This window comes from Parasteatoda tepidariorum, chromosome 1, assembly GCF_982258835.1.
Source record: "Parasteatoda tepidariorum strain Cologne lab strain chromosome 1, Ptep-v5.0, whole genome shotgun sequence".
Classification (NCBI taxonomy): Eukaryota; Metazoa; Arthropoda; class Arachnida; order Araneae; family Theridiidae; genus Parasteatoda; species Parasteatoda tepidariorum.
In genome coordinates this window covers 59,053,303-59,077,287 of record NC_141755.1, presented here as the reverse complement: position 1 = coordinate 59,077,287, position 23,985 = coordinate 59,053,303, and the positions used below count along the sequence as shown (strand labels likewise).

Below are 23,985 nucleotides of genomic sequence, written 5' to 3'. Positions count from 1 at the left end.
TGATCACTGTAAAAAGACGATTTGGACTGTTTTATCACCTATAGAGCATGTGCTAAAACTAATTAATTTTGAATACTTATAGGGTATTAATATAAGAATTCAATACTGTCAAGAAATATTTGCGGATAATACTGCGTAAAATGATCAGAAATAGTTTTGTAAAAATTTTATAAAATACTGCTAAAGTATCATTTAACGAAGTAAAAACAAGAAAACCTTATATTACTGTTAGGTTTTTAATCGTCTCTAATAAGAAAATAAATAAAAACAGTAAATATTATCTTTTACAAAAATCCACGTTAATAACAATTAAAAATAATTGGATTCCTTCTTTTTATCGAGGATCATGTGATTTGCTTGCCCATTACCACCCGCTATAAAAGTTTTGATAATTTATGCAAGTTTTGAAATGTAGGTTAAGCTAGTAGAGGACTTTTAGCTGCGCAGCAAATACAGTTAACTGCTTTTGCAGTTCCTTTGGAAATTGTTTTTTTTAATTCGAGCTAAATAAAGTTCGAGTTTAAATAAAGTTCTATAAATATGCAACTCATACAACCTATTAAAACTTTAAGTGATTTTCACTTTAATGATAATTAAAAACTGCAATTGGAAAGCAGAATACTTAAAATTTCCCTGTATTTATAATCATACATTATTGAAGACAGAACTATTTTACTTACTTTTTTCAAACATTAACTTGTAGTATGAATTGAAAAAAGTCCTGAAAACGGCAAAATTACAAAAGTTACAAAGTAGGTATACATTGAGAAAGTAAAAAAAAGTTTAAAAAAATTAAGATGGATCAAGCTGCCACGTATTTCTGCAATGAGAACAAAAGTATGGTCAAAACTACCAGAATAAGCTCGAATTTACAGTATTTCTGACTCTCTGAGGATACAGAAAAGGAAAGTAGTTTTTATCGAAGCGCTTGGTAATGACTGTTTTGGTAAAATTAACAATAAGACCATGTTTTTATTACCATGCTGTTTAGTAGAAAATGAGGTAATAGTAGGTAAATTTAAGCAAAAGTTAGTAATTTTAACAGTACTTGTATAGTTTGAGAGAACACAAAAATGCTCATTTTAAAGACCTTGTTTATTTACATCTACCTAACATTTTCCAAAAATTACTTTTTTTAAAAAAAAAAATGCATTTGCAAATGTACTAATGGTTAGACAAAGCTGAATCAATATCTTTTTCTCCCCAACGTCAATCTGCAGAATGACCTTTCATCAAACAGGTATCTGAAGGGCAAATTTGCTGGTCACTCTTTCAGGGGAACCATATTAGGTGGTCCAACGTTGCACCCACAGTAAGGACTGATTGTACAGAAGAAGGAAAGAACATCAATGCCTTGCCCGGGATTCGAACCCAGAACTTTCTTATGCAAGACCAGTTCCCTGTCTTCTACTCACACCGATCGTCAAAAAATCAGCATCTTAACTGCTACTAAATAAATACTACACCAGGGTAACTAAAATTACTACATCAAGGTTATTCCAACATCCAAAATGGAAGCAAATGAGTAATAGGTTCAAATCCCACCTGAATTAGGATGCAACTATTTATTTATTTATCGTTACGGTCATGTAAACAGACCTGTGTGCTCATTACAGAGGATCGACTAATATGCCGTTGTCAAGGCGATATACGGATAGCGCAAGGTGGTGAAACACATTTATAACCCTGGACACAGTGGGATTCGAACTGGCTACCTCCGGGCTGCAAGAGACGTATCGATGTAATGTTTTTCTCTAGTTGGAACAAACTTTTCTTAAACTTGTGTTAGGCTAATAAAGGGTATTTTGTTATGATCACACAAGTCTTCGAATCTTTGAGTAAAAATTACTAAAAAAAATCATGGAATAGTAAAGATCTTTTTTAAAAATTATTTCTGCATCAGTGTCGTCTTTTCGCAAAACGCTATTGAAAATTGAATTAGCTGATTCGAATCAAAGCATAACCATGAATGTGTAATAGTCAATAAACAGATTTTGTTTAGATAGATGTACATGATCGTGTGCTTAATGAAAATTATTGTTGGTCTCGTGTCAAATTTTAGAACAGATAGCGGAAGAAAAGCACTAAGATATTGAACCCACTATCTCTGCGCTTTGGAGCGTTTGGCGAAAGAACAACACACACACTCCAATGGAGACCCCAATATATGGCTGTTTCACTTGAACCTCACCTTGCTGTATCGTTATTCCGCTAGCTGCTCTGAAACGTATATATAGCGAGTTCGAATCCCGCTTCAATATTCGATGTATATTCTTTTTTTCAAACTGAAAAAAGATTTTTAACAAATTCTTGCATTTAAAAAAAAAACCATTGTATTTAAAGCCATTGTATAAGCCATTGTTTTTAAAAAAAACACATATGTATGTTATTAAAAAAATGAATCAAGAATAGTATGTTTCTCTATATGAATTCATCAACTGTCATACATCATTTCGTTTCTATTTTTCACACACTCGCATGTATATACATATAAATATATCTATCTATCTCTTTCTCTCTCTATATATATATATACATATACATATACATATATGCATATATATATATATATATATATATATATATATATATATATATATATATATATATATATATATATATATATATATATATATATATATATATATATATATATATATATATATATATATATATATATATATATATATATATATATAATACGTATAGGTGTGTGTGTGTGAAAAATCTCAAGATTAAATGTTAATAATTATTCGTTATAGTTAAATAAAAAAATAATAAAACCCTTTGAATAATTTTTAAACTCCTTTTAAAAGTCAATAACCTTTTCATAGTGACAAACAATTATTCTAATAGTTTTTTAAATGGATTATTAGGCTGAACGTTTCCCCAGGCTTCAGTTGTATGACCAAATCTAATAGTGGTCATTAAGTAACGAAGTGACCCAAACCTTGCGCCGAATGCTATTGATTTTGAGCTGTTCTCCTATAACTACTTTCAATTAAATCGAAGTATTATTCTTGTTTCACTTTTATTCCTCAGAAAGAAACAGGACTCCAAAACAAACTCTCAATAATTTCCATCCCACCCATCTTCCCGACAGACGGATCCAGAATCAATAGACAAGGTGCTGAAGGTGACGAAGATGGCCGGTAGAGGGCGTTGGCATGCCAGGACAGATAGAACCCTACCTGAGATTGGGGAATTCGGAATCACTTCGGACCTGAGAGTCCTGCTCCGTGAAACAGGAACGGGAAAACAGGAGAAAAAGTTCAAATAAAGTTGGTACGGATAAAACTTCCGACAACCACCCAGTTCGACCTTTGGGAAAAATTCCATTTGTGGTTGTGCCTCGAAACTTGGTGTTTTTTGAAAATCTTGTGTCACAAGGAGATATTTGTGAGTGGTGTTGATCTAATTTAATTGCTTCTGGAAAAGAATTGGAACTAATTTTGTTAGTGGCCTCGAGATATCGGGTCACTATGTTTGGAATTCTTTTTCTGGTTCTACAATGGGTGATAAGCACGTGCGCTGGAAAGACATTTGGAGGTATAGAAAGAGGAGGTAGGACGATTTATATTTTTTGCGTTAAAATGAAGTGTGATGAAAAATTTCAGAACTTTTACGTACAATTGAATTAAATTGATCCACACTTTATAGAAATGTCTTTTCTTATATGTTGATTAACTCATACCAGCTATGGAAATAAAAAAATACTTCCACAAATTGATAAAAAAAAAGGAAATTTTTACAAATGCATATATCAGCAGTCAAAGGGCAAACAAAAACTGAATATTAATTAAAGATTACTGGAATAAAAAAATCAATTATATTTTGACCGCATTAAAAGAACAAAAAGGAATGCTTTCTAGTTAAATCAAACCAGAATACAAAATTTCAAATGAAAAAAAAAGTGCCTAGTATAAAGGAAGAACGAAAAAATTTGTTAATTACAAACACTAAATGGACTAGAAATAAAATCAAAAAATTTTTAATGGACGATAATTTTCTTTTCGTCCTAAATAGAAATAGTTTTTTGGGAATGGTATACTGAACCAATACAAATTTAAATATTGTTAATATTATTATTTTTGGATTCTTAATAGTTTATGTGCATCGTGTTAGAATTTATGTATTTAAAATAACTATAATCTTATAGAATCAATTCAGCAAAAAATCTAAATAAATATTCAATTGCAAGAAATTTCAATTAACAAATACTAAATAAAAAAATGACGTTTTCATAACTTTAGAAAACTTAAGGATATATTTTTTTTCATGATTCCGTGATTTATTTCTTCCGGTCATATTCCACTGAGTTTATAAAGTAAGAACAATATCATATTTAGAAGTGTGAATATCAATTCTATTTTGAAAAAATGCTTAAATTTAGCAAACTTGTACAAATTTAGTAAAATGAAGATATAGCAAAAATCAAAAAATATTTCTCGAATACGTTCTTAAGTAGTGTTAGGGAAATCTAAAAGGGTATTTAAACTACACTTCTGACTCCATCGTCTGCAACGGTGATTTTTTTGACATTATAAAGAACAAGAATAACTAAAAAGAAACATTTTTGTAGCCGACTATCAAAATTTTGGACAAGTTTTAATTTTCCGAAAATCAAATCTCTTTGATAATCTTATATTATTAAATTCCGTTTAAAAAATAGTTTCATAGTCATGAAAATGCTTAAATTGAAATTTCCTTGAGCAATTACCTTAAAAATTTTTTGACTTACCAATTAATACTTAACGGAGATTTTCTTTTATAATAAAATTTACGAACGGAGTTATATTCTTTGAAGGAGTATATCGAAAAGGCAAGTTTTATACATTTTTTAAAACTAGTTACAAATTCCCCTTAAAGCTAAATTTAACTAGACATTTTAATTTATAATAATGCTTATATGTGAAGAATAGAAAAGTAATAACACCGTGAAAAACGTATGGTCAAATATACCAAATTGTAGTATAATTTACCGTTTTCTGTCTTTTTGGGAACACCGAAAAAAACAGTAATTTTTACCGAAGATTTTCGGCAATTATTTTGATAAAATTGACAATTAAATATGGTTCTACAATATATGATAAAACTCGGTAAATATGGTAAAAGTTGGTAGTTTAATCATTATGCTTTAGAGCAAGGTTTAAAAGCCATTTATTACGTTAAATAAACTTCTCAGTGTTGTATTTTTTACTAAATGTGTGGCAAAAAGCACTGTAATTTTGAAAAAACAGTTTTTACATGAAGCCGTTACACTATGAAGGATAATAATTATCTAATCAATGGTTCAAAGACCGTAAATTTCCAATTTTTTAAATCAGAATTATGCTTTTTTTTACTAGAAATGTCATTAACATTACCATGCGGTAATTTTATCAAAATTTCTTTCACCGAGAATTTCGCTTCAAAATATAATCTCTCGGTTATGAAATGTTTTATATTATCTTTTATTATGAAATGTTTTATATTATTTTCTTATCTTTTAATTAGTGTATTGATAAAAATATAGCCCATCACAAAAAACTAGACTCGAATTACCATTTTTAATAAAATTTATATACTGAAAATAAAACAGTAATATGCACTCACTCTAAACTTTCATCCAAAAACGTAGTTTCTGGGACATTAAAATGCTTAATCTGAAATTTCTTTGAACAAGTATGATCCGAAATAATTATTGGCTTATCATTTAAAACTAAATCGAATTTTTTTTGTTATAAGAAATAATTTGCCATGCTCATAGGAAAAAAGTTCACACTCATTTGTATTTCGCTAAATTTATTTTTTTTATCCAACTTGAGTTTGGTAAATAAAAGAACAAGATTTTTTGACGATGTTTAAAAAAAAAAAGATGTTTGCGTATTTTCAGAATTATTTGAGTTGAGGATTTTAGAAATGTCAAAGAAAAAAGTATACTAGTTCAAAAAATTACAAAAAATAAAAGAAAACGCGATAATGAGAATAATTTATGTACAGCTACTAAATCGGACAGCAAAATATTAAAAATCAAAACATTTGAAATAACATACATTATTAGATAAGTTTTTATTCAGTTGTAAAAGCAATTATTTTTAAGTTACTTCCATGTTTAAAAATTTACTGAAATTGTTGAAATTTTTTGAATAAATAAATTTATGGATATCGTATAACGGTATAATACTGTAACAGTTTATTTTTAAACAGCTCAAATTATTGATCGCAATTCAAATTAAACACCTTTTTGGCATATTGCCATTGAATACCTCTAACATACGATTGGAATTGTTTTACTTTTTATTTCCTTAAATTGTTTTAAAGAAACAAAACACTTTTTAGTATAAGAAGCAAGCGGATTTTGCACATTTTTCTAACAACTTTCGTTTTGCAAGAGTATAATTTTACTTTTAATATTAACACGATTCTAGTGAATTTTAAAATAAAGTTACTACATAAAAACATTTCATGTATGGTTAATGTAGCAAATCCACTCGTTCATTTTTATTTAAAGTCTATTTTAAAAGGAACGTTTTATTTTTTCTGGTAATTTGCGACTTAATTCTCTAAATACTTAATAGAGACTTAATAACTTAAATAGAGAAATTGAAAGAAAGCCGATAAAATTATTTTGATGCTAAAAAAGTGGAATTTTATTTTTCATATAAGCACAGTATCCACAAAATAATGCATTATAATGCTTATAATTATAATTATGCTTTACAAACGCTCTTAAATATGTATATGAAATATATTAAGTTTATGAAGTATACAGAATCTCTAAAATTATATCTTATAGAACCCCTGAAGATCGCTGTACATTGTTATATAGTTCGCTCTGCGTAACAGGCTCACTTCTAATTTAAACCCATTCGAAATATGTTCTAGCGTAACATCTAAAGAACTTAGAATTTCTATTCAAACACATTAATTTATGCATTTGATTATATGATACCACAAAAGGATTGCCTTGTAATAAATTATCCTATTGCTCCATAATAGATTGTAAGCATCTATTATTGTTATTCGGGCCTCAGTCAGTAACTTCATTTGGAATAGAAAACATTTAATTGTCCATATCCAGCTTTGTTTTTATTATTTGACTCATATATTTTTATCAAACAACAAAAACAATACGGTTCGTAAGTCTTTATTTGAGCCACAAATGATGCCAAAAAAAATTGCAGCAATATATTCGTCCGAGAATTCTTACCTGGATTGAATTCGCATATATTAAATTTAATAGAATATCAGGAATGATCGCTAAGTCTGGCAACTTGATTTTCACATCATCGCAACATTTAGTAATAGCACAACAGCACAAAAGCAACAGCGTAAAATCTAAAAATTTCCATCATGGAACCCGATATCATGTTCCTTAATATCAACAGTTAAATCAGTACACGTCTTCTGCACATCATTTGTTATCGACGTAGCTGTTATCAGCGCTTCCTTCTGCTTTTGTTTATCATACTTAAAAATCGTTCATAATCATTTTTCAATGAATAACAATAAAAATAAACAAAACTCTTCTTATTGAACCTGCATATGCATAATATAGAAAACTTTGCTGACATGAACTATTCACTTTTAACCTTTCAATTGTTTCTGACTTATAGCTCAGTTTGTTTCAGTTTCTCCGTGCCTGATGAGAAAAAAATATATTTATAAATTTCCAGATGTGCGCGCTTACGTTTTCATAATTATGACAGCTCGAAGCCTTGAATTTTAAATTCTTTGTTTTCAACGCGAAAAAGAATTAAGGAACTTTTTGTCATATTTATATTTTTTTCTTCAGTTTTAATTTTTTTAGTGCTTTTCACACTGTTGTATTGATATATTTTGCTTTCGCTATATCGATACAATCTTAAAAACACTCCTTTTAGCGGATATAATCGTGTGAGCTGATTAAGAGATTATATCTTCTCTTTGTTTTGTTTCACGGCTTTTTAATAGTTCCTTTTTTAGTTCATAAATTTTTTTAATATATATATATATATATATAATTCCTAACACCTTTTCAATTCGACGAGGAGAATAATTAATTTATAACGAATGTAAATCCTCCAAGAAGTGTTAAACATCCTGAAATATCCTATTTTTACATATATCGGTATTATATGTCTAATTCATGATATTTATTATATATCAGTATTGATAGTTTAAATGTGTGTCACTTTATGGTAATACTTTATTTCCATGTTATACTATTTTAGTTCTAATCGTGTTTTATATTGATATAATAATTAATTATAACGATGTTGAAACAATTTTTTTTTGGTGTTTGAAAAGTAGAATAGTTTTTTGCCAGTAATTTCTCTATCATAAAAATATGCATTAAGTGCAATTTGAAAACTCGTATGTTTCAGTTTTTCATTTAACTTGCAGTCAACAACAGCTTCTCGTTTTACTCACTGCATTATGAATCGCTATGATTGTTTTACAGCTATCTTAAATAAAAATATATCCATTAATCGTAGTTAATTTTTTTAATTTCGCATAACGCATGTTTATCTGTCTCCTTTTCTTAAAAATATTAAATAAAAAATTACATAAAAGTGCTATTAGATAATGATATATATATTTTTATTTTCAGTATTTTTGCTCTTTAAATATGTACCTACTTTATTTTCATTTGTTTATAAGTAATTAGTATAATAAAAGTATCAAAAACAATTTTCTTTTAAGTAAGTATAATGATAAATATTGTTGTAAACCTTGGTATTTTAAGGGCAAGCCCTAACTTTACTTTCAATTTACATATAAAATAGTCAGTTTAAGAAAAAAAAACTCGAAAAAATTATTTCAAAAAAGGAATCAACACAATCGTAACTAATTATTTTTTTATGTTTGTTAAACAGTTTGAAGATAATTTGAGGATTCGTTAATTCTGTCAAATTAAAAGCAAATTTTGAAAAAACATTCCATGGATGTAAATTCAATGTTTTTCATTCTTATATTAAAAAATAGATCTTTCAATACTTTCTGCCCAAGATCTTTCTTGAAATTACCAATGAGTTTTGTTGGTCTAAGGACTTTATTTTGTGACGTACAAAATAGCTTGAGTGAGACTGGAACTGTCCATCTTTCTCTAACAGCATCACGTTCATCTTCTTGAAAATCATACTTTTAAATGTATTACGTCATAAATAGCGATCTAAAAACACGTGATTACCAACAGGCATTCAAGATATTGAATTTGATCCCTACCTGACTAATGATTTCCATAATATCTCGAATATCAAATTACCCTGCCACCTTTCTCTCATTTAAAGTCATAAAAAATTTCTTATTTCCTTGAACGTTACTTTTTTCGTAATTTTGTGTTAACAGTGCAAGTTTGTTGGTTTTTCGCACGACTTTTTTTACATTTGTAAATAACTTAGCCTCTTTTTATTTAACACTTTGTTGCTACTGAATAAGCCAAATGCAAATTTCTTGATTTCCGCATCTTCTCAAAATGCTTTTATTACTCCAACGCATCAAAAACGAATATTTCATTTTACTTTATAACAGTCTCTGAACAGCCGACCCAATTTTAGGGTTTACGACTACTAATGTTCAACTCCGTAGTCTTGTAATTTTGAACCCAATCCAGAAGGCCCGGGAGCTCCTGGATCAGGTATTAGGATAAATTTGCCTTCGTAGAGGGCTTTTATGATGGAACTCATCTACCTTTGCGTTACATGGAGAGGAAGACCACGTGAACCTCCCATGGTTAGCCTGACGGCAAAGGGGCTACCCCATGATCCGTTGACCACTAAGGATATTTTACAACAGCACTGCAGTCAGTGCAAGCCGGGTGAAGAATTTGTATCTACCAATCATCGCTGGTATTCGAGCTCTGTTAACAACCTCATTGGAAGGCGAACGTTCTACCCCCTGAGCCACCACGGCTCCCCAAACTAATATTGTAAATATAGCTGACAAGTGCTAAATATATTTTTTCAGTGACTATAAAGAAATTATAGTTATTTAGGAAAATGTAGGAATTTATCACCCTGCAAAAATCTTTCGTTTATCAAAACACCAAATTTAGTGGAAACTACCTTAAACCAAAGAGGTTTTTCATTAAGTGTTTCACAACAGCAAAACCAAATATGTTTCTAGTGTAGTGAAACACGCAGGGCTTTATTTTACACTATTTGGTGCAAAGTATTCATCACCATTTGTCTTATTCAGTAACACTACAATTTTTAATTGCAGTTAGAAGAATCTGCAAATTTACCTTCACTATGCAATCTAGAGCAAGCATCATAAATTACGGACGCATGGATACAATATTTCTTAAAATAAAATTAGCTTTTTAATCAACCATGTACACTGCAGAGACGGAATATTAATATGAATTTCAACATAATTAAAATGAACAGAAGTTAAATATTGCAAAATTATTTGATACAAACTGATTTCTACGGGTCTTATGAGGACAAATATCTTTATAGCACTGAAAACATAAAAATGTATGAGAGTAGTTTGCCAAATCAATCCAGCAGAAAAACTGAAATTACTTTGCGAATATTCAACGATAATCAATGTTTTTTTATCAATAATCAAACAAGATTGATACAATATCATGACAGGGTTAAAATTGCTCAATTTTTCACCTTTAACAACTATTAATGGCTCAACAGCATTTGTTATGCGTTTAAAACAAACTTTTTCATCATTTAGCAAAAAAATGTATTGCTATGAAATGGTTCAAATGCATACTAATTATTCGACAAATTTACGGAGCTCTAAAAAACACAACTTTCTTCACCAAAGAGATACAGATTGGTGTAAGCTTTATCAATTATTATTGTTGAGATTTAACTAAACATCTTGAAGTGTGTAAGTTGATATTCACTTGAACCGAAGTTATCATTCTTGCAATATTTGGAGTTTATCAACACCGAATTCGGATAAGTGTTACACCACAGTTTTTATAGGGCATCAAATCATTGTTCAATTTACAACACAGATAGCAAGCAAACTTACGGTAAAAATTGTATTTTCCTTTTTACTTGGTTTGCACAGAAATGTTGACAAATTAATCCTTTTTAAAACTTGAGTAGAAACACTAGTTTGTCAAATTTGCTTCTTTAGACATTGAATAAAAGTATGCAAAAAAACCTTATACAACTTATATTTTACTATAAACCTCGTTTTTTAATTCCAACCTTATCCAGGCTCTCATATGCAATCTTCCTTTGCTTTTAAAGCGTTAAAGAAAGCATATAAAAGCCTGCTCAAATAAACCTTGTTTCACACACACAGTAATGATAATAAAATCTAAAATAAACCTTGCAAAAAGGAATTCATACTCGTTTTAATGCTTTTTACTCTTGATTTATGAAGGATAATTCTTCCTCGATTTTAGAAAGTTTTACTAGCCTTGTTTTGTAAAGGCAGATTCATTTTCAATGTTAAAAGGTTGCTTTTACAAACCAAATGCGAACCTTATAGCGGGTAAATTAGCATAGTTAAATTTAACGTTGCTTCAAACTTTCATGGTTTATTTGCTATTTATTTATAAGAAGTGCTGGTCTTTGTGATAAAAGTTGTTGCTGACATCAAAATCAACCTTACTCGGCTTTCTGGGAATTACCTTAAAACAGTCAATCCATTAAAAATACTGAAAAACAATTGTACTATGCAATTACACAAGTAGTATTTCCTTATCGCCCTTTTTAAAGAAAGAAAAAAAACTCGAATTAACAGTGACAGATTTAAATATTGAAAGCTGTAAGCTTCAAATATTTATCAACAATTCAGAACTAGTGAATTGCTTTTCACAAGTTTGATATTGTTGATAAATATTTCAATGAAAGATTATATCTTTGCATATAGGCCAATGACAACGTATAGGCTCGTATGAAAGAAGTTTTGCTGTCATAATATAAAAGCAAAAGAATCTACTATTACATGATTAGTGAAAAGAGCAACTATATATTATAATTCCGTACTTTTGTACGTACAGTACTTCTTGGCATGATGCGTTTTTCGGTTTTGTATATATTTTTAAAAAAAGAAAATCTTTTCCTACGCTGCTTTATGCTTAGGTATTTGTTTATTATTCTTATTCTTACTATTTTTATCTTAAGTAACAAATTATCATTTTAAGAACAAATATTCATCTATTCACTAAGCAGTAAATATTTACTGCTTCTTATACTTGTTTGCGAAGGTTTGTAAAATAATATACTAAAACAATATTTGCCATTTTAATTTTCCACCTTCTTGCATGCGATATTCATATATGGCAATCCCATAGGTAAAACAACATATTCAATGTGAATTCTATATATCTCTGTTGACATTTTCTCATCTAATGCTTTCTAGTTCTTCTTACCAAATTCACAAATTATTACTTAATAATTAATATCTAGATAACATGATTTGGCTTTAATGTAATTTAAAATTTATTTTAAGAATATTAGCTGCAGCTTGTCTACATAAATCAAATATTTTATAACATAAATAAATAATGTAAAAGATGCTCCTGGTCCCAAGGTACAGTAAATGAATGTAGGAATAGTGTGCATAGGCCTCACAGATTTACCCTAATAGAGTTCTTGAATAAATTAACTCTAATGGGAATTATATGTTAAGTGTGACAAATGACGTAGAATTTGAAGAGGACTCTTTCGATCAATAGAATACCATGATATTGGTTAAATTATTTATAATTACAGCTATTATGTATTTAATTGGAAGACGTAAAATAGAAAAATGTTTTTCAATTAATATTTTACAACATGTAACAATCAGAAGTAGTTTTACGTTTCTATCTTAATACATCATTTTGTGTTCAAGTTTCTTATTATTTATTCAACTGTTTACTCCACTGCTTATTTCCTTATTTTCATATTTCATTTTATAGCCGTCGTTGAACAGCCGACTCAATTTTGGGTTTACGACTACTAATGTTTAACTCCGTAACTTTGTAATTTTGAGCCAATCCAGAAGACAAGAAAAGTCCTGGATCAGTACCCCCAGATTTTTTATGGGAACATAGAGAACTTTGCGACTCGACAGATTTAACGGGCATCAGTCACCTACTTATGTATTTACAGCTTTTTTATTGTGGGAAGAGTAGCTTTCGATCATGTCAACCTTAATCTATGAAAAGGTACCCCACCATAGAATCGAGTTAACAAATCTTATATACTAGTGAATCGGAATTGTATTTTTGTAGTGGTAGATAGGCTACAGTACTCCCCCACTAAAAGTATATCTGTGCTATAATTCGATGAACCGATACCACTAGTTGAGACATTGCAGTTTTGTGAGGAGAGCTGTATTAAGATCCCCGTACTTTTTGAGTGCTGATCGTGAGAGCTGTATTAAGTTCACGGTAGTGGTCACTCCTGTGTTGCCATTAGCAGCGAGTGTATGCAAGCCAACGTGTGTGATCGAGACTGAGTAGCAACAGGACGAGAAGGTGGATAATGTCGCAATTACAAGCAGCAAGTAAACTGTTCAATGTGGACCATCCATCGAATTAAGAGAGCTCAAATCGAGTGGGCGTTACTGTCAAGATAGCCTCGTATCGAAGTAGGAGTTTTGGTCAAGGTAGGCGTGTTCAAATCACGTCCGAAGGTCACCAATGTGGGGGTGAGTTGTTACCGACAATGTCAACCTTCATCTATGAAAAAATACCCCACCATAGAATCGAGTTAACATGTCTTATATGCTAGTGAATTGTAATTGTAATTTTGTAGTGGTGGATACGCTAAAGTATATAAATTTCATGTGACTGAAAGAGCGTCTTTGAATAACTTTTTATGGATAAGAGATTGCGTAAGAGTAGTCACATATATATAAGACCATTATACTTGAGTCTGATATCGAGATTACAATATAAAAGTATAAACCGAAACAATTTTATAACTCTCTTGAGATGCAAATGAATTTAGGATACGTAATTAATCCTCAACTAATGTATTTTTAGGTTAAATTGCGAAATATCATCAGCACCATTGCTTGTTTCATATTAATTTTGTATATACAGAGTTGATTTGGGTACAGATTGGAAGTGAGATTGCTCAGGAAAAATGAATCAGGTAGAAGTGCCTTAAAATAAGAAAAATATAAACTGTGGAAACACTAAAAATAAACTAAAAATAGACAAAAAATAAATTAGCGATAATTTGAAATTAACATTGATATTTAGATCATTGTTTTAAAACATTCTGTTCCCTTTTAGTCTTCGATAAAATTCAATTCGATAATTTAATTTTTTATGATAACAAAGAAATGACATCTAAAAATGCTAAATTTTTACATTTAGTTTTAATTAGAATTCGAGATTTGATCAGGGGATCATTTTCAGTAAATGGCAAACGTGGAAAATAAAAGGAAAAGGAATGGAATGTGTTTTGTTTTTGCTGTTTTTTCTTTTAATTTTTCATGAAACCAATTGTTTAAAAACAAATTGTTTACCATACATTTCAGTATCAGTGTTTTTCAAACTGCTAACTTTTTAAAGCAATCGAAATTTTTTTCGTACTTTTTCCAAATTTTCCGAAGCAAAAAACCAATCCATTTTTAACTCATATGGCTTTGTTTAAATTATAAATAATTTTAATCCCTAAATTGCATCGTAATATATTATTTATATCAGAATAATATACGAGATTCCAAATTTATTGAGGTAAAAGAATTGTTGTAAATCTTTTAAAAAGCATAAAAATGAAAACATGAGAAAATGAAATCGGAGGAACAGTTTGGGAGGCATTAATTGAAAAGGAAAGAAAGATATTACATTTAAAGTATTAGTTAAGGTACATTTAAAGTTCTTACACTTTATCGTAGCAACGTGTTAAATTATACGTTTGATTTAGTTTCATTTTAAGGGTGCAACTTTCCCAACTTTTGCTGCATTTCTGTAAATCCGCAATCTCTTCAAAATTAGAAAATCATCTCCACCAATTTTTTTCTTTTATAATAGCTTGGTACAGAACTACTTAACAGCAGTGAATAGCAACTCTCTCTTTTTTCAAAACTAACTCTGATAATTTTTATTACCTTTCCTATTTTTATGATCCCAATAATTCATAAACTAAGTTTTATTGACATCTGGCCACCCCTATTATGTTGATCTAAACATGGAATATTTAGTTATTATCACTTAGTATATTAAGCTTGATACTCAACTCTGAATTGCTTTCAAAAAAATATTGAACTCATTATTTTACGTACAAAAATTTAAAAAAAAAATGAAAATGAATTTAAAGGAATATCAGTGCAGTATGTTCTTTTCAAAACAGCCGAATAGAGGAATTTCATAAACAAAACATAGAAAAAACAATTTATTAAAAAACAACTTTAACAAACAAATTTGTTACAAAAAACACTTTATTTAATTTTTATTTTACCCTATTCAAACAAAAAAGTCAAATAACCATGAATAAGATTTTAATTGAACTGTTACCTGTGAAAAAAAAACATTTATAAACTTTTTTCACTTAATGCGGTTTAACAACCAGAATTTTATCAAGCCAGTACTAATAAAGCCACTTAGTTCCTTGCTACTGAGTACATATTATAGCCAAGGGACAATCAGTGTTCGAGTCACAGCGTTGACACAATAAACTCTCCTCCATTCCTTTAAACACACAAATTGTTTTCAAAGTATTGCTTTCCCCAATTTGTGTACTGCACTTTCTAACGCCAATTACCCAACGAATATCCTAGCATCCATCCTAGCTACCATTTCCCTAGTGTCCATCCAGTTAAATTTTTTTTTTAAGATTTTAAAGCTATTCTTTTTGTAAATGATTACAAAACCACATAGTTTTGTATTGGTTTTATAACCACACTAGTTGTAAATGGCTTAGAAACTGAAAAGGTTAAAAATGTTCTTCACTGTAAACTTTATCGTTATTGGATGAACAGACTGTTGCCGGTTATTTTACCGTAATTTTAGAAATTCTAACAGTGAAGAACATTTTTGAAATTCTAACACAATAAACTCTCCTCCATTCCTTTAAACACACAAATTGTTTTCAAAGTATTGCTTTCCCCAATTTGTGTACTGCACTTTCTAACGCCAATTACCCAACGAATATCCTAGCATCCATCCTAGCTACCATTTCCCTAGTGTCCATCCAGTTAAATTTTTTTTTTAAGATTTTAAAGCTATTCTTTTTGTAAATGATTACAAAACCACATAGTTTTGTATTGGTTTTATAACCACACTAGTTGTAAATGGCTTAGAAACTGAAAAGGTTAAAAATGTTCTTCACTGTAAACTTTATCGTTATTGGATGAACAGACTGTTGCCGGTTATTTTACCGTAATTTTAGAAATTCTAACAGTGAAGAACACGTAACTACGTCGAATTAAGCTTAATACTTTTGACCAAAAATTTTTTTCCACAACTATTTATGTATTTATGGATAATTCATCTTAAATCATAAACGTTTTTGATTATTAAGAAACATTCAGCAAACATACTATTTTTTATCCCTTCATGTCTTCTTTATTTTACGATAGAGACGCTGCACCTCATACTGCTTGAGGTCTAACAGACAAAATTTTGTAAATAGATTTAAAATATTCTAAACAAAAGGATTTGCTACAGAACCCCAAAAAATGTTTTTAGGAAAATATGTATGCCATAAAATTTTTATGCAGCAAAAAAGTTTTGGGAAGAGTAATCAAGTTAATGCTTTTAAAGAAGACCAAAAAATACATCAGCACGTATTCAGTACTTCAGATTTTTCCTAGTATCCATTACACATTTATGATATGCACTCGCTTTCATCCTGATAGTATTTATTACAAAAACAGACCTCGCTGAATAACTTTTGATCTAGTGATCGGATCTTCACGTTCTAAGATTTCATCTTAATGGCTCGAGGAGTTGATTTCAAACATGCTAATTAGTAAGTTCAGACGATATTTTAAGCTACGAAATCAGACAGAAAAAAACACACTATCTCCGACAAAACAGACATTTTTTTCGACTGATTTGGATTTCTGGTCCCCAAAATGTTGGGGGGCAGCCGCAATTTGGAAATATGGTTCCAATAGTTTGAGCAGGACAGGGGTTCAAAGATTGAATGAAAGATTAATGTTAATTTTACTTTTCGCTTATTTTGCTATATTTCGAACCTTTTTATTGAATTCAAAAATGTTTGCACATTCTTATAAAATTCGTTTATCCCAAGATGCAAAAAATAAATTTTAATAAATATTTGCTATTTTATTTAATAACGGTTAAAAATTTTGAATTGCAAGGTATACAATTTCTTGCATCATTTTAAAGAGCATAATTTCACATGGCAAAATACAAATTTTTGAAAAATCAGTTGCAAAGTTCCTAAGAATTTGAATTTATAAATTTCAGGTATTTATAATTCAATTTCTCAGGAGCTGTTGGACCGATTTCATTTAAGTTTTATATTTTGCCATGTAAAATTACATTCTTCAAAAGGATGCGAAACATTTTACATATTACGATTCAAAACTTTTTCAACTGCTATAAAATTACTATAAGTTGATTTTGCGTGGCATTATACTTAGATAAACGAATTTTAGAATTGTGTGCAAAAGTTTTTAATTCTCTTAAGAAGTTCTCGAGATATAGCGAAATGAGCAAAAAGTAAAATTAAAATTAAAAGGTCCAAACTTTGAATCACTCTTCTGACCCCAAATTATTGGGGTTACACATTTCTTAGTAATTATTTCGAAAAAACTTATATACGGTAAGCGATAATTGCAAAGTAAGAAATTAATAAATAAATGTTAACAAAGTTAACCAAAAATAATCGTTTCTATTTCATGTTGATTGAAGTAGAAAATAATAATTATAATATTGAAATTATTTTTTATAAACTAGTATGGTGAGCGATAATTGCAATATTAAAAAAAATAGTGAATCAATTTTTACATAATCACAAAAAAATACATTTTTTAATTTATGATCTTTGAATAATAATAATTATAAGTATTCGCATATTAACGTCCCACTCTAGAGTTGGATCGAACCTAGGACGCCGTACCCTTGATGCGAACGCTGTAACCACTACACCACGACTCTTGTTCTAGACAGAGATAATATAAATTTAAATAATGTGTTTCTACGTTATGTTCGTTGCATGTCAAGTTGTAGCAAATTTTTACTTTATTCTGTATTTTGTAAAATTTCGTAATTTTCATCATAGTTTAGTTATATAAGAAGAATTAAAACTCATATTTCCCTTGTCAGTTACGATAATGAGCCGACTGAATATTATCAGCAAGCAAGTATTTATAACCAGTTGAATGAAGCAAAAATAATTATAAGTATTTAAAAATTAAATATGAATTGCAATGAAAATCTGCAATGTTTAGTTTATTCGAATTCAAGAGAGACGTAAAAGATTGTCTTTCTTGAGCTCTCACAGGTTCACCCTTTTTGTTTGAAACATTTTTACCATTAAAGTTACGTTTATAATCCCAAAAAATTTACGTAAATATGACTATGCAACAAAACGTCAATTTTTCGTTAAAATAACGATTTTAAAAAACGTTAAAAAATGGGTAAAATGTGCACGTTAAAATAACGGATTTTTAGTACGTATTTTTTATTATATATGATTTTCATATAAGATTTTATTATGAAACAATTTCTAGATTATGAAATTCAAGATTCAAAACAAACTGTAATCAATTTTTTTTGTGTTTAAAAACGTTTTTTAAAAAGAACAATTATTTTAAAACTTCCTACACTGAATTTTATTGCGGAAACTAATTAGGAGAATTCCTTTTTATCTGTGTTTAGATACGTATGCTTTTTTTCCCTTCAGTAATGAAGATATATACTGCATTAAAGAAACAAGATTGATACATTTTTCAAAATACTTAAATTTTATTTTTGCTATTTATGAAGTTTTTGTAAAAAAAAAAAAAAAAAAAAAAAATTAAATCATTATTTTAAAATAAATGTTTCTTTCATTGCAGTAAAAGCATGGAATTTAAAAGTACACAAATTTCTTAGTAATTATTATAATAATTCGTAAAAACTCCTTCTTAAATAATATCCTTCTTGGGCACTCACTCCATTTTTTTAGAAACATTTTTACCATTAAATTTACGTTTATAATTCCAAAACAATAACGTAAATATAACTATGCAACTAAGCGTCCCTTTTTTGTTAATAAATCGTTTTTAAAAAACGGTCAAAAAATGGATAAAATTTACACGTTAAAATAACGTATTTTAAGTACGTATTTTTAACGAAATATTTAAAGGGAAAATTGATAACGTTAAAATAACGTCATTTTAACGTATAAGTTTTAACGAATGAAGAAATGGCGAAAATCATCACGTGAAATTAACGTAATTTTAACGTAAGCCCAAAACCTTATAACGGACGAACGGATTTTTAACGTTTATTTGCCCTTTTATGCTGCATGGGTGGCTACCCCTATATTCTGTCCCCTAGAACATGAAGATTCGTTCACTAGATCAAAAGTTATTCAGGGTGCTCCGTTTTTGGTAATGACGATGGTGATGATTGCTTTAACATCGTTGTGGTATACTACGATGAAGCTGAAGCAATCATCACCATCGTCATAACCAATTTATCTCTGACCGGGATAGAATATCCACTTAGAAGTCTAAAAAGTTATAAAATACAACTTTTGGAAACGTATTAAAATTCTTTTGGAACGTATTAAGATTCAATTAAGGTTAAAATAATCATATATTGACGAGATAATTTACTAATTCTTCAAGAATAGTTCAAAAAATCATTCCCTGAATTGAAAAATAAATTCATGAGTATGGAGAATTTAGTAAAATTGTTTCACATTTTTCCAATTATTTTCTCTCATCATTTCTTTTCATGTTCGATTTAAGGAATCTATTATTATTTTTTTTCCTTTATTTTTTCCCCCTTTTTAATCGCACTAGATCCTAGAATTCGATTTTACACATTATTTGTTCGAACATAATTTCTAGAAATGATATCAGGTCTTACAGAGACATAGAATGGAATAAGAAACTCTGAAATATTTTTAACTAGGTTTTCTTTATGATGTAAAATACTTAGTGATTCAAGCTCTGACTGACAAATATCGAGAAGAAGCCTTCTCGAATCTTTTTGTATTTATTAGACATGGTGTTCTGCACAAGCAAGTTCATTGAAATACTCATTCTCTTATATCTAACTTCAACAATTAGACAAATCATATCAAATTAGCAAAATTCGTAAAAAAATAACTAAAGTAATTAAATAAAATATTATATAACTAAATATCTAAAAAAAAGCATATTTCATTTTATAATTTTTAAGGGGTCACAGTATCCAAAAAATTACCAAGTTTCGAAATTTTTTTATTGCTTATAATAAAACTTAAAACTATTTCAAATGCACTGAAAAAAAATTATCTCTCTATCTACAGTTTTAAAAAAGTTATAAATGATTTTAGATTGTCCTAATACAGAAACTTGCAGAGCAGACAGACTTCAGAGTGCTTTTTTTCATAGATGATAATTTTGTGTTTTAATCTTATTTAAATGCCTAAGAAATTTTTCTATTTAAGATAAAGCTTTGAAGTAAACTTTTTTATCTTGAGTGTAATACACTTATTTAAACTGTGCTTGAAATAAGCATTTGATGAGGTATTACAATTTTTACAGCATGTTATATATACCTAACAGGATTTTTTAACCTTTTTTTCTACATTTTTACAAAATAATCTATCAAAAATATTCTAATTGATATATCAACAAATGAATGCACAAAATTGTTAAGATGAATATTGTAAGCACTAAGAGAAAAAAATATTTGGAAAATATGTTAAAATAAAAAAGTCTTAGGGATTTAAAAATTTAGAATTTTTTAAACTTCTTTTAAAATTTAAAAAAAATTAAACAGTTTAACTACTTTTTGAAGATAAATTATTGATTATAAGTTAAATGAGCATGTAAAGAATCCACAAAATGAATGATTATACCTTTATTTAAAAAAAATTGTTGCAAAGGTACTGTGACCCCTTAAATCTAGGTAAAAAATATTGCTCGGACTTATTTGTATTAATATTATCATATTGTTATTGCGTGCTTAATTCCATGTTCCGTTGTATCTCTATATACTCCTTGTTATATCTTTATGTCCAGTGTGCTATTATGTAAAATGCATGTCGCGTTCATTAAACGACTGAAACTTACTTTAAAATCCTTCACAAAGCACTAGCTATAGTTCGAGTGCCTCAGCAAGTCAGAAAGTGGATACAGTACCACGCACATTTATTTTATCTTTTGAAATGTCGTACAAACAGAAATACACCTAGTTGTGTTTCTTTATTTTTATGAAACTAATGAATTTAATTTAAAAATTCTGAAAATTGGAAAGAAAATCATTAATAATTGAAGCTTTAGATACACTGATTTATTAAATGCACTTGCTAATTATACCCTTTTATGTTTGCCACTGATGTGACGTGTTGATCTCCTTGCATAAAAACAATTGCCAAAAGCTTCAGTTTAAATGTAAAGAAACACTAAGTGTTTGCGTTTCTTTGTAGCTAACTAAAAATTTGTTTTTTTGCAAATCGATTATTAAACTGTAAAACTATAGTGCTATTGCTTTTATAAGTTAATTTGTTTTGTTTTTTATTTTGTTTCTGTTTCCAAACTTAACCCTCATCTTCGGGTTTAGGTATTCAACTTAAACTAACTAAACTTAACTTAAATAAAAGTACATTAAATTTAACACTATGGCTTTAGTTACAAGACCAATATAGTAATTACTGTTTTAATCAAAATTTATTGAGAATATTTAATGATTTTACATTAATAATGTAGTTGAAAAACTGTAAAGACATACCTTGAACAATGAATTTTATTATTCGTGTTTAATTTACAGTTTCAATGTTTGCTATATGTTTAATAATGTTTATAATATTAAAGCATCATTTACATTAATTTTTAAAATTAAATTTTAAAATAAGATATTTAATATGAATATTTGGAATAATTTTTATTATGAATATCGCGAAAATATATATTACTAGCAAAATTTGAAATTCGTTATTATATACAATATCTAGATATGGAACGTAATGCCTAAAACTAGCTCACGATGTATTGAACGATTCATATTTCACACATTTCCTAGACATTCTATTGTATGTAAAATGAGAAACCGGTAAAGTATAAAATACGTATCGATTCGTATCGAATATTACGTGCAAGGTCCGCTAATTTTAGCACACTCACCAGGCTCAACATTTTTTTGTTGCATTTTGCGGTTTGTTCGGAACTGTCACAATGTTTCATAATTTGCCTAAAATCGTTCAGCATTATATACAATACCTAGACATTCTAAAGATTCCCAGCGTTTCGTACTTTGCAGTAACATATATAATAGCCTTATCAGGACCAAATTTCATACTTTACCTAAATACCATTTATCATTATGTATAATGCTTAGGTATTATATACAGTGCCTAAAAATCGTATGTGATAATTATCATTTACTTAAAAATATCCGGCATTATGTGCCAGGCATTCTAGAGAATTCATACTTTGCGGTCATTTGTTCAATAACTTTTACAACTAAAAATTGTTAAAATGAAAATTGCTTTGATATTAGACATCTGATTTTATGCTGAGTTTACTCTAAATATTCTTAATTCTCCGAAATTTATTCCTACTTTATATTCAAAGAAAACACATTTTTCTCTAGAACGTAAATTTTGAAACCTGGTATCGGAATTAAATACTATTATGCAAGATTTGTTTTTTGTCTAATTATGACGAAAAACATTTAAATGGATAGAAATGCTTTTTAATTTATTCCCTCAATAATAAAATAAATTATTTAGCTTTATCATTTCAAGCTCTTAAAACAAAAGAATATGTTTATTTCAATTAGTGTTTTACATTTAAGCAAACTACACTTAAAAACAGGAAAAGTTTATGCTAATATCATTCCAATTTAATTTTTCGTTCTCTCCTGTTGTAACTACGAAATAATAATACCAAATATAAAATTTAAAAAATTATTTAATGTCATTTTTAATACAAATTCTCTTTAATAAGACAAAATTGAATCGAAATAACTGTATGTAGCAGTTTATTTTTCATTTTGACAGTAATATTTAGTTCTATATTTGCTGAAAATTTTACTCTAGTAAAACAATCTGACATTAAAGATACATACTATTTTACAATCATGGTATTTTTAAAAATAAATTTATGCACTTTAGCTAAATTAATAATTAAGTGCACATTTATGTTCTTTTAAATGATATACTTTTAAAAGAGATGGTATTTTGAAATATAATCATAAAAATCCCAAAATACAAACATGAACATATCCCTGAATTGCTAAAACACGAGTAAAAAAAAATTTCTATTTTTCATATTTGAAATGTTTTAAAAAAACTATTATTACCGAATTCTAAATCCTTGATATATAATCCTTTAAATTTTTTACTCTTTTCTTTATAATAATGCTTGCATTTTATAAAATATTTTCTGTTACTTATGTATATGCTTGCATAATATCAAACATAAATATGTATGATGCTTAGTAAGTTAATGCAAGATTCTCAAAGAAAATTCTCATACCTTATGCTTTTAAAATGATTCTAAGCTTAAATATTAAACTATATATAAAAATAAAATCTTAACCATTACTTAAATATATTTTGCATGTAAGGAACATATTTTGAAGCAAAAAAAAAAAACAGAATTTAAATTGAAAACGACGAAACAAGTTTACTGAAAAAAGATGTTATGTTGCTTCAAAAATGTATATGTTTTACGTGTTTAAGAGGCAATTCGCAAGTAAAATGGCGCTATAAATATATTTGAATCACAGTAGTAAAAAAAACATATTAAGAAGAAATAAATAAAATACAGAAAACAAACTTTTAATTCTACTTCAGTATCATAGATTCCTCACTCTGTGAAAGAAAATCTGTTTTAATTCAGCCTATTTCCACAGATTTACTGCGAATTTCTTAATGACATTGTTGCAATAAGTAACCACTACCCGTCTTTGTTGATTAAATTTGTCAC

At 28.4% G+C, this 23,985-nt stretch overlaps 1 protein-coding gene across 1 annotated transcript in view; it reads left to right on the top strand.

The window, feature by feature from the left end:
• The first annotated feature begins 3,151 nt into the window (after positions 1 to 3,151).
• The window catches only part of LOC107449925 (neural cell adhesion molecule 2), a 475,364-nt gene continuing 454,530 nt past the window's right edge, over positions 3,152 to 23,985 (top strand). Inside the window, exon 1 of the mRNA XM_016065606.4 lies at positions 3,152 to 3,564. Within this exon, the coding sequence (XP_015921092.1) occupies positions 3,483 to 3,564 (82 nt within the window). The 5' untranslated portion in view covers positions 3,152 to 3,482. The remainder of the gene's footprint in view (positions 3,565 to 23,985) is intronic.